This window comes from Penaeus vannamei, chromosome 38, assembly GCF_042767895.1.
Source record: "Penaeus vannamei isolate JL-2024 chromosome 38, ASM4276789v1, whole genome shotgun sequence".
NCBI classification, from domain to species: Eukaryota; Metazoa; Arthropoda; class Malacostraca; order Decapoda; family Penaeidae; genus Penaeus; species Penaeus vannamei.
This window is the reverse complement of record NC_091586.1, coordinates 23,919,009-23,931,508: the sequence shown is the minus strand read 5'-3', so window position 1 is coordinate 23,931,508 and position 12,500 is coordinate 23,919,009. Positions and strand designations below refer to the sequence as shown.

Below are 12,500 nucleotides of genomic sequence, written 5' to 3'. Positions count from 1 at the left end.
TAAGTAATTAGTTGTTTGAGTGATACAAAGAAAAAGATTGATGGCAGCAGATTGATACTGGTGGCACATTTACTATGTGACTTTTGAGATATTCTTAAGAATATTTACAATGCAGTAGATGATTGAAGTATTTTATTAGCTGCTGTACTAAAAGGCTTCCATATTACAAGTTAAGGTATGCCATAAAATCCAGTATATATAATTTTATATGCAGTTATGTTGGAAACCTTTTTATGTGTGATGTCTGGATGTACCACATAACACTTGATATAAAAAATAGACCATGTAGAACAGAAATAAAAGAAAATGTATATTTAAGGCACATATGCATTGTAAACCATTTTTGATTTTATGCAATTTGAGTAAGTTTTATCAAAGTAGGAAGATGTGTGTAACATTTTTGAAGGTTTGAGCAAATGTAGCACATCACACAGGGAAGAAGCACAGCACTAGCTATATTCTTGTGTATTTGTGTATGAATATATACATATATATATATATATATATATATATATATATATATATATATATATATATATATATATATATATATATATATATATATATATAAATAAAATGTATACATATTCATACAGAAGTTCCTATGGATACTGACAGTGTTTCTCTCACTCTCTTAGTATATCCCCATTTCCCTTCTCCTTCTTTTATATCCATAGTCTGTGGTATCATATTATTTATGCTGTAGTTCTGTTCTTTAAAACTGGTGGTGTTCTTGAGGTAGGCTAGATTGTGGGGATTTGAAAATATCTTGTACTCCAATATTTGTTCTCTTTTAGGGGAAGTACATCTCTGTAGCACAACAAGTGTTTGTGTGATATCAGTTATTTATTGTATTATGAAGCTATTCTATAAAACAGCCTTTTTCTTTAGTTTACTCTAAATATTGGGCTGTTTCACCTTCAAAACAAGAAAAGTGTTTTAACATACACATTATTATACATAAAAAAAATAATGACAAAACATTGCACAATGCAATTAGATTAAGGCTGAAAAGATGGCAGGCAATTCAGAGTATGTTTATGCATGCAAATTGTCAAGTGTACATCTTTTAACATCTTTTTTCATACAATTTTCTGTATGTTCTTATTTGGCCAAAATATTTTAAGCACAGTATATATTATAACCTAAACATTATAATTTTGTGAATGAAAAGATTTTGACACCATTTATTAGGCTATTATTTATTTTTGCATATTTACACAATAAAGTTACATACACAGAATATGAAGAGCAATGCATTTCTGAAGGCCTGACCACAAAGCAGGCATGATTGACGGGCACAAAAGCGGGCTTCTGTAAAGGTAACGTCACAGGAAAAATGGGGAAACTACTTGCTTACTAAATAGTGTACCCAGCTATGATGTCATGTCAGCTGGTGACTACCCTTGACTGCCAATCATGTATGTTTCACTGGAAGGGTCTTTAGGACGGACAGAATTTATTGTGGCAGATATAGAACATTTTTGAATAGAGCGAGTACCTATAGAGAGAAATTACATCTCTTGCTCTTTCATACCTTTTCTACATCTGTAAGGGTACAGTCACAGAAAATTTTACCGCCTATTATTGCTTGAAATATAGTTGAAACTTCAATTTTCTGTGTATATAATAATAAATATGCATATTATTATAATTGCTTTTTAATAAGTGGGCTTTTGAATTTTAGTCTTGTTTTCTGATATGTTATATTACATGCAATTTCATTTGATTAAGATATAAATCTTGTTTAGTGACGAGCACTGCAGGCAGACATTTGTTCTATGATCTCAGTGTAATGTGATTTTCATATTCTTTAAATTTCTAACATAAAGCTAAGATAGCTGGCCTAAAAAATAACAGTGTTAGCTTGATGCAAAATACTAAGCTGCCTATTTTGCCTGTTATTTTTATAGGCGAAAAATGAGTTTCAAGTCCTCGGTGATTTACATATAATTTTTTACCCCCCCCCCCCCTTTATATTATGTAAGTTGTTATGATCAGTGGAAAAATTTTTATTGTAAGTAGTATACCAGAACTTTTGATCTTAACATGTAAAATTATATTATTTCCCTTCTCAAACAGAAGATCTTTAGCAAATCAAGAATGTGTTGTCTTGCATGGACCAAATAAATTGCAAGATAAAATTCACAAGATTTATTGACGGCATTCATAACTTTTTAAGACTTTTTTTTTTTCATCAGATCTTTCGATAATTAAGAGTATATCAATATTCTTGAAATTCTTTAAACCACAAGAGTTCAAGCATAACAAGAAAATTACAGCTAAATGTCTTTTACGACGAAGGATCAGATAACGTTGGCATAATTAGCATATTTATTTATTTTTATTACCACAAATCAAAACTTATATATAGAACTTTTATGAATTATTTAGAATATATTAGGTTAAGAATTTTGCTTTTCTTTCCCTTCCCCCTTCCTTATTATAGAGTTTATAACTAGCTATAATTATATCTTTTCTGCTGAGTTCAGGGTGTGGTGTTTAACATTAGTATTAGCTTGGCTGGTATGTTATATGGAAAGAGTTTGCAATAAACTGTATTTAGTGGTGAAAGCAGCAAAATTAGCTTTTTCAAAAATTGATTGAGAGATTGTTATTGCTGTGTTCTCAAGTTAATCTTTGTGAAGGAATTTCAATCATTTTATACATTGAATTTCATTGAGTCTCAACACTGGCATGGAAAGATGTGTTCTTAAATTTCAAATATCACATTCCAGAATTATAAGTGCCTTCTTGTAATAACGTTTTTATCGTTTGAAAAACAAATCTGCGGAAATGGTCTTGCAGACAAAACAATAAAAAACAAAACAAAAAAAATATATACTACTCTCAACTGAAAATAAACATTTTCTTATATATATATATATAAACATAATAAGATAAGCTGTTAGGATTTAGAGTAAGGAAATGAAAGTTTAAAGCAAATCTGTATGATTGTATGGAGGATTTATTTTATTTTCAACAGATGTGATATTTATTTGTTAACTTTTCCATCATTTTTTGGACTAATTCATTCTGGTTTCTCGTTTTGAGGTACCACACTGTAGGGTTATGTGTTACGTGTTTTTTCTAATGAGAAAAGGTTTTACATATGGTGTAGTGATGAGTATATTTTGTGTAATTTGTGTGCACCGCAAAAGTGTTACGCAAATCATAAAGTGTTTACTTAGCTAAAACTGGTTGTTTTTATTTACCTTCCTTATGCTGATTATTTTATGGAAAGAATAAGTTATGGCCGTGATTGTGGTAGCAAGGTATCATTAAAATTAGCAAAACTATTATCAATAATAGTCATGAAACTAAGAGTAACTGATAATAATGAGAGGAAAATACATTGAATAATAATTATAATAAAGAGATTCAAGTCATAATACTATCAAATAGTAACAGCAGTGAGCATAATAATTAATCGCAGTTACACTACAGATGGTAACAGTTGTAATGATAACATTCCACATGACAATAACCAAAAAAAGAAGAAGAAAAAAAAAAAAATTACAAAGAATAGTAAAATCATAAAAATCAGCATGAGAAATGATGATAAAGACGAGGAAAACAACAACAGCTGACAGCACCTACTATCTAGAGGCATCTATAGACAAGAAATCCTGATTGTCAACTATTTCCAAATTGTAATGTCAAAGGCATGCAAACTACTGGTTGTTTAGCCCAACTCTGATTTCACTTCATAAACAGTAGCGAATCAGGCCTGCATGTGTGGACGTTCCTCTAAAAAACATTCAGGGTTATAATGATAAAAGCACATATTAATCAAATATAGTTTAATTCTAATCAAGCCAGCATGTGTGGACGTTCCTCTAATTCAGGGTTAAAATAATAATAAAAATACACATAAATCAAATATAGTTTAATTTCTACATCAAATATAAAAATATAAGGAAGAGGAGAAACGCTGACGCTACCCTGTCTCCTCTTCTGTTGAATTGCCTTCCGTTGGGGAATCGGTGTCGGAGTTTGACCTCAGCTCCTCCTCGTCTAAGCCCTGGCCTTGAGCAGCTACAGGAGGGGAAGGAAAAGAAAAGGAGAGAGAGAAAAAATAGGATAAAGAGAGTGGATACAGAAATTTAAAAAGAAACAAAAAAAGAATGTGCAAGAAAATAAGAAATTGAAAGGAAGGAACATAAAAAAAAAAGACAGAAAGGAGAAAAAGAAACAGGAAAAATATTATTAGTACATATAATCTTAATCATTCTTGGAATACATATAAAGAAAAATATATTGCATTGGCCAGTGGAATGAAATAAATGTCTCATTATTCCAAAAAAAAAAAAAACTTTTTTTTGGGGGAGGGGGAGAAATTGCATGCTCGCTATGTTATAAAACCACAATAACAATAAAGTAGTTTCAGATGTAGGTTTCTAACTATAATGAGCAGTTACATTACAATAGAAGGGAAAAAAGTTAATCATAGCAAGAAATCCTCCTTTTTGATGGAAGCTTGTTAAAAAGATGCCATAATGAACTATAAGTTTCAATAAAATAATAAAATAAAAGAGTAATAATAAAAATAATCTACAACTTCTACAAATAAAAGTGATTATGAACATGAAAACATGAAAATTAAAATTTTGAAGATACAAATAATATCAACATTAACAAAAATAAGTGATAAAAAAAAAAAAAAAAAAAAAAAAATCAAAATCAAAATAATAAAGTAAATATAAAATGAATCATAACAACAACAACAACAATAATAATGATAATTAAACATAATATTCATAATAAATATATTGGTTAAAAAAAACAAGAAAAAAATAAAAATAAAAATAATAACCAAAAATAGTAATAATTCAAAATATAATAGATATAACAATAATAAATAAAATGAAAAGTAAATTGGCACATAATAATAATCAATAGTAAAGCGAATAATAATAATGATGATTAATACAAATAAATAATAAAAGTATAAAAAAATCCGAAATATATAATAAAAAAATAGTATACTAATATAATACTATGAAAATATTTATCATAGAAAGTTTAAATTAAATAAAATAATACTTATATAATATACTTCATATAATAATAATATTATAATTTTAGTAACAATAATAATAATAATAATAATAATAAATCAAACTAATAACAATATTCAACTAATAATATAAAGGAAACAATTATCTAAAACTAAGATGATAATAATAATATAAAGCTAAAAACAAAAAAAAAAAGAAAATACTACTACTTCAAAAAGGAAAAAAAAAAACTACAACTACTACTACTAATAATAATAATAAATAATAATTAATAAATAAATCATTATCAATAATCATCAATCATCATCATCTTAATAAAAAAAATGCAACAACAACATTAATAATACAATATAATATCTAAACAATAGTAATATAATAAGAAAAGCAATAATATAATAATAATAATAATAATATCATTCATCATGTAATTACATTAACAATAACAATAATAATTGTAATTAAATTAATAATCATATTAATAATAATAACAGTAAGAAAAACTGATAATAATAATAACAAAAACAATAAATAACAATACTAATAAAGAAGGAAAAAAAAAAAAAGGGATAATGATAATAAATACAAATCATAGATAAAAAAAAAAAGATTAATCATGTCCTGCAAATATAATAAATATAAATAAACATTATAATAAATGTAAAATACAAAGTTGTCACGTGAACTTCTGTGCCCGATTCAAATGCCTTTTAGAACTACTTCCATACCACTGGTAAAGATGGAGATTTTTTTTCCCTTTTCTGTATTAAAATGTCGGTGGAGATGAGCGAAAAAAAGAAAGAAAATAATCGAGTAAAAATAAAATTGAAATACCTAGAAAAATGCAAGGTTTCCTGCTGTGAGTTAATGATATATATATACTTTTTTAATAAAAGGCCATGAAGACATACTAATTTGTACATACATATATAAAGTATATATACACAAATAAACACAGCAAGATAGAGAGAGAAAAAAATAAGACAATGAACAGACTGTCTATAAATAAACTATCAACTTCTATGAATAATGATAAATACATTTATCAACATGAGAAAAATATACATTTGAAATAAAATCCAATAAATAAACAAATATCCAAATACATCTATATAAACAAGGTATCTTAAATTAATAAATGATAACACTATCAATAAATATACACAAATATAAATAAGACAATATAAACTAACTAAAATCTCTTCTCTATGAATATACCTATAACAAAAAGAAAAAAATGATGATGATGATGATGATGATGATGATGATGATAATGATGATGATGAGGATGATGATGTTGATGATGATAATGATGTTGGTGATGATAAAAGAAAAAGGAAAGAAGAAAAAACAAACTACAAACACATCCACACACATCAACACGTCTTTACACAAACAGATCCCACTCACTCCTCTCCGCGATGGTTTTCTCGATGAGGTGCGAGATGATGTCGCGGCACTTGACCTCAACTCCTGCCGGCAGCCAACCGTACTTCTCCGAGCACACCTTATTGGCGCCCGTCAGAATGGCCTCCTCCAACAACTTCTGAATCTCGGGCACATGGATGTCACAATACTGGTGAAAGGAAGATGGCATGGGGTTTGTAAAATGATATGGATACAGGACAAAATGTTGTTATGAGAATTTCAGATATAAAGCCTGGGACTAAAGACTTGTACAGCATGGTGGATTTTGAAATGTAAGAAACATATGAGAGAGAGAGAAAGAGAGAGAAAGACTCTCCCTCACTTCCCACCGAGACAGAATTTAACCCTTGTACCATGCGGACCTTCCCGGCATCACCCATAGCGAAGTTGACCTGGACATGCTACCCATCCAAACTACCAAGGTGTAGTTTGGATGACACTGAGTTTCTGAACTGAATTAGAGAGAGTGAGAGAGAGTGAGAGAAAGAGAGAGAGAGAAAGAGAGAGAGAGAGTGAGAGAGAGTGAGAGAGAGTGAGCGGGAGAGAGAGAGAGAGAGAGAGAGAGAGAGAGAGAGAGAGAGAGAGAGAGAGAGAGAGAGAAAGAGAGAGAGAGAAAGAAAGAAAGAGAACAAGAAAGAGAAAACAAGAACAAGAAAGTTTGAAACCAAACAACATAGCCCACCTGGTAGAACATCTGCCTGTAAGGAGGTATCATTCCTGGCCTGAAGATGTAGAGCTCTTCCAGGTTCTTCTCTTTACCTGCGGCTTCCTCGTTGCCGTCCTCCCCAGCCTCCCCAAGGTGCAGCGACTGAATCACAGAAGTCTGAAAGAAAAGAAAAAAAAAGAAAATTTATATAGTATATAGTTTGAAATGCTAAAATAAATCTGGCTTTCAATACATTTCTTTCCCCTTTTTGTTTTTTCACTGAACATTCTTTTTCTTTATCTATATAACATGCCACAATTCCATACATTAGGATATTGAGTCATATTTTCATATTAATCATTAAGCCAGTAGTTTATTACATTGATGTAGATCTATGTTTTCTACATCTAAAAGGCCAGCTTTGATATAGCAAAACATAATCCACATTGCAATCTGAAAAAAAAAAAAAGAACACATGCACAGACAGACACAAACAAACACACACATATTTATATAAAATAGACTCTTTTGTGCCATGAAAAAAATAGACTGGTAGGCAAAGTAAGTATTATTACATAATAATAATAATAATACTTATGAACACATGCACAGACAGACAGACAAACAAACACACACATATTCACATAAAATAAACTCTTTTGTGCCATGAAAAAAAACAAAGGCCAGTAGGCAAAGTAAGTATTATAACAAACCTTTCTCCTTGAGGTGTTTGAACTCTTGTAAGGAAGGACGTAGTTGGAGTAGCTGCGCTTCGCCTCCACTTTAGTTTTGACACCACCTGAGGACGGGAAAATTTTACTATTACTCATAAAAAAGAGAGACGCTGAGGTTTTGCATTTACCTACCACTTTCCACTGTCCAATGAAATTCAATGACCGATGCCTAGTGGAAAATATACACCACAAAGCTCGGAGAAGATCGTCTAAACTCTAACCCACCAATCCTAAGCTCAACTGCAAACCCACAGACGAAAGTGCTAAAAAGACAGCCTCTCTAAAAATGTCCGTCACCCTCACACTGACCTGCTTGCCTGATGCGGTAGTCAAAGGTCTGGTAGATCCAAGCGTTGGGATCTTTCCGAGGGTCATAGCCCAGCCGCACCCAGAGGTTCCTCCAGGGACCCGTGTGGAAGTAATAGGAGAGCGTTGGGAGCAGGTACTGAAATATTTCAATGGGAGAAATTGTATCTATGTAAATAAAGAGAAGGAATTTGAATATAAATCAAAGGTAGTATTAATAATAATCATCATAACAATAATAATTCAAAAAAATAATAATAACAATACAAAGAAAGCAAAGAGATGAAGGCAAATGACACACCTTAAGTTTATCCTTGGAATATCCCAGCCAAACCTGCAGGGCATTTTTAGACCAGATTGGTCGTTTATCAAATTCGTCCTTGAGACCCTGATAGAACGCATTGTCCATGAACTTGATGCGGATTTGTGACATTGCTCCTGGCAGGGGGTCTTTGGGCACTTCATCATCCTGAGGAATGGACAAAAGAAATATATATACTAAGAGAGAGAGAGAGAGAGAGAGAGAGGGAGAGAGAGAGAGAGAGAGAGAGAGAGAGAGAGAGAGAGAGAGAGAGAGAGAGAGAGAGAGAGAGAGAGAGAGAGAGAGAGAGAGAGAAAGAGAGAGAGAAAGAGAGAGAGAAAGAGAGAGAGAAAGAGAGAGAGAAGAGAGAGAGAAGAGAAGAGAGAAAGAGAGAAAGAGAGAAGAGGAGAAAAGAGAAAGAGAGAAAGAGAAAGAGAGAGAGAGAGAGAGAGAGAGAGAGAGAGAGAGAGAGAGAGAGAGAGAGAGAGAGAGAGAGAGAGAGAGAGAGAGAGAGAGAGAGAGGAAGAGGAAGAGGAAGAGGAAGAGGAAGAGGAAGAGGAAGAGGAAGAGGAAGAGGAAGAGGAAGAGGAAGAGGAAGAGGAAGAGAAGGAGAAGGAGAAGGAGGAGAAAGAGAGAATGAATAGAAGTCAACATTGCTATACTGCAATGCTGGTTATTCATGGGAAAGTGCTACATTGGCTAATTGGTCAACCTTATCACTGGATGATATTCCTATATGAGAAGGGATTCAGTCTACCCTTCTCTCATGGTCTAGAAATTTGGATATTTCTAGCTACCATGTTTTCTTGACTAAATGCAGTGAGTCTACAGAGTGCACCCTTAATACAGAACGCTAGATGTCATTACTATTCACTACCTCTTTTAATGGCATGTTATATGGCTATTGACTCAATATCCTTAGTGTTTGCCCTATTGAAAATTCCCACACTTTTCTTTACGATCAGCCTTAGTAATTCTGACACCAATCCCTGCTGTTCCATGAGAATCAGTGGTGTCACAGAAGATTGCACTATGATGAGGGTGGAGAATTTCGACTATATATTTCGAGTAATGAACTTGTAGTTCTATCATTGAGGTTATGGATTTAGGTCCAGTTAATTTGTCAATATGAGCATATATATGAATTCTGTGCCCAAGTGGAGTAAGCACTGTTTCTATGATGTTAATAGCATCAATGTTTTACACCTTAAAAATGAAAACAGTTCACGCAGTTTTAAACTTCCATTCTAAATTGAATTACATCAGAGTATCAAGGCTGGGCACACCTAACTAACTTTATAAAACAAAAGGAAATTTGTGGTCTGGATAAAAGCTGTAGAAGTTTGATGCTGTAGAAATTTGACTTCTGAGGGAAGGTCTAACTCTTTCCTCATGACAAGAAAGTTAAGAGTCATTGGACAGCCAAGCATAATGCTCCTGTTTTGTAAGACTCTGAGGGGTTTCAAAGCATATGGTAGCAACATACCTATGAACTAAGCTCCCACAGTCTATCATGGACCTAAAAAGGGAAATATACATAAAATTTAGGAGTCTTTGGGAGGCGCCCACATATCTGTTACATACTGTAATGGTCTAAAAGACTCTGTGCAACATTCATCATATTCTGAACAATATCCTTGGTGAAGCAAGAATTGTGTGGCATGAGGTGGGGAGCAGTCACCGTAACACTTAGATATTTATAGGTGTCAGTTCTTACAATAACATATCCACTTGACCATGGAAAGTAGGGTAGTTTATGAGAACTAGAAATATGCTCAGTCTCGATAGGGTTGACTGTGAGGCCAAGGATATTACACATTTTGCCAAATCTCTAAAGAACATACTAACCCTATCCAAGACCTGAATGAGAACATTATCAGCACAGATCTCCTAACTCACTGTTGAGATTGCAAAGAGAATGCTTAACTAAGTGTAAGAGATAATACTACCCCTTTCAGAATGCCTAACTCTAATTCAGCATACACACTGTATATGCCTTAGTGCCATAGATTTGCTCTCCTGATCCCAATGCCACCAGAAAAATGTAATGCTCACTTCAGTTTTCTTTAGTGAAATGTCTCTGCACACAGATGGCTCTACAAGTACAACTACCAAGGAGTGAAAAAGTAGACCTCCTTACATCACCTGGTTTCACCTTCCCTTGTGTTTTCATGAAACATGTTATCTTTACAAACACCATTAATGAATCGAAAAACACTCTACCGTGTTGATACTATGGTAGAAAAACACACAATGGACAAATAGATTTACTGAAATAAGTGAGACAACAGTTTCAGAATTGTCCTCCATTCCATCTTCGGTGTCTCAAGTCATAACTTTCAGTCAAAAAAACTGTATAGAAAAAATGGACATTTGAATGAAACTGGTTCGCCCATACAAAAAATCTAAACTCATTCTTGAAACCTTTACTTTATATGCCAAACAATGATTAATGCTGTAAATTGTATACCTGACAATAATTATAAAAAATATATAAGTATTAGCGATATATTACCTAAAAGTATTTGAAAAGTAAAAACATGCTCTAGATCTTACCTTATACACATAAATACTTTTACATATATACACCCATCATTAACAACTTTTCATCCACTTTTCACATTCCTATACAATATATAACACATTTCTTATTATCAAAGCACTTCTTTCAACCCACTGCTACAATGCAAAACAAAGAAAAATGCAACTTGGTATGCAACTATGCATCAACCTTATGTCCATTCTGAAAACACTAACATCAAAAATACACAAAGGGACCTACCTTGAAGGAATGAAAGATGGCAAAGTGGGTTCTTCTCTGACGTGTCCGACAAATGATATTCTGTGGCACTCTGGATTTGGAGTCGCTGTTGGCTTCTCGTCTGTATCGGTAGTCCTGCAAAAGCCATGATTGATACAATGAATATATTTGTTTGTCCTCTTTTCTTATCATTGTTTTTTGATTCCTTAAGGAGTATGAGTATGTTAGACACATTTATCATCAAAATATCAAGATAAAATTGCAATAGAATAATAATAGTAGTAATGATAATAATAAGAAGTAGAAGAAAGAGAAGAAAACAGAGGGAAGAGAGGAAGAAGGAGAAGAACGAGGAGAGGAAGAAGAAAGAAAAAAGAAAAGGAATAGAGGAATTACAAACACATTCCTCCCTAAGCAAACCAGACACCCAAATACCCACTTGTGGAGCATCCATGCGTGTAAAAGCCGCTGGGGGTAGAAACAAGGGTGCAGGTTGGTTAAGCCAGTCAGCCTTTTCCATTCCCTGAGGGACAAGCTGGTCATAGACGCATTCCTGGGCAAGGCCGTCTTCTGTGTTGACTACAGGCACATACTGAAAGTCGCACAGATCTGTTGGTAAGGGGAGAAAAAAGTGTGAAATGAATGGCTTGGGGGATACAGAGTGTGTACAACTGGTAATTGTAATAATAAGAAAAAAAAATACTGAGTGATGTGACTGAACGTGAATTACTGTCTTTTATTTTTACTTTACATCAACTAGCAAGCCCATATATGTAACCCAATTGACAAAAGATTCTTACATTTTGGCATTCAGTGACCTAACCCACACATTACAGAAAAGGACAAAGCAGCCACTTACTGTTAAACTTGTACATAGTATGAACAACGCCTATGAGTTCTGATCTCACTGAGGTGCTTGCGTCTCCTTCCGGTGGGCTCGGATCTTCGGCACTACTCCCAGCAACTGCCTCTGGAACTGAGATTACTAAAATAGTGAAGGTGTGAGCTTGCCAAGAGAAGATGGGATATTCCAAAGAGTAATATTCATTCCATAGGTTTTGTGTATTTTGTTGCAAATTTCGTGATCCTATCAACTGCAAATATATATAAAAACTTCAGAAACGATATCTAAATGGCATAAATTATCATCAAAGGAACAAAGTGGTAAATAAAAAATATTCCACTCGTTACTTATATTTCTGTTATGATAGTACACCATTGACTGCTAAAAATATCAATAAATATTCAACTGATTTACTGTATTTCTTTCATACTTCTGGAACAGTGATGGATAACTACTTACATA

General features: G+C 32.8%; 2 protein-coding genes across 2 annotated transcripts in view; one reads left to right on the top strand and one right to left on the bottom strand.

The window, feature by feature from the left end:
• LOC113815967 (6-phosphofructo-2-kinase/fructose-2,6-bisphosphatase 1) overlaps nt 1-2,896 on the top strand; it is a 102,685-nt gene extending 99,789 nt beyond the window's left edge. The window contains exon 11 of the mRNA XM_070116238.1: nt 1-2,896. This exon is cut by the window's left edge and continues 653 nt beyond it. The gene's annotated coding sequence lies outside the window, so the exon portion shown is untranslated.
• A 978-nt stretch (nt 2,897-3,874) lies between these two features.
• The window catches only part of l(2)37Cd (general transcription factor IIIC subunit l(2)37Cd), a 22,728-nt gene continuing 14,102 nt past the window's right edge, over nt 3,875-12,500 (bottom strand). The window contains exons 4-12 of the mRNA XM_070116239.1: nt 12,054-12,170; nt 11,634-11,803; nt 11,216-11,329; nt 8,434-8,601; nt 8,136-8,271; nt 7,806-7,891; nt 7,129-7,269; nt 6,429-6,594; nt 3,875-4,038 (exon numbers count right to left, since the gene is read on the bottom strand). Of these exons, the coding sequence (XP_069972340.1) occupies nt 3,941-4,038; nt 6,429-6,594; nt 7,129-7,269; nt 7,806-7,891; nt 8,136-8,271; nt 8,434-8,601; nt 11,216-11,329; nt 11,634-11,803; nt 12,054-12,170 (1,196 nt within the window). The 3' untranslated portion in view covers nt 3,875-3,940. The remainder of the gene's footprint in view (nt 4,039-6,428; nt 6,595-7,128; nt 7,270-7,805; nt 7,892-8,135; nt 8,272-8,433; nt 8,602-11,215; nt 11,330-11,633; nt 11,804-12,053; nt 12,171-12,500) is intronic.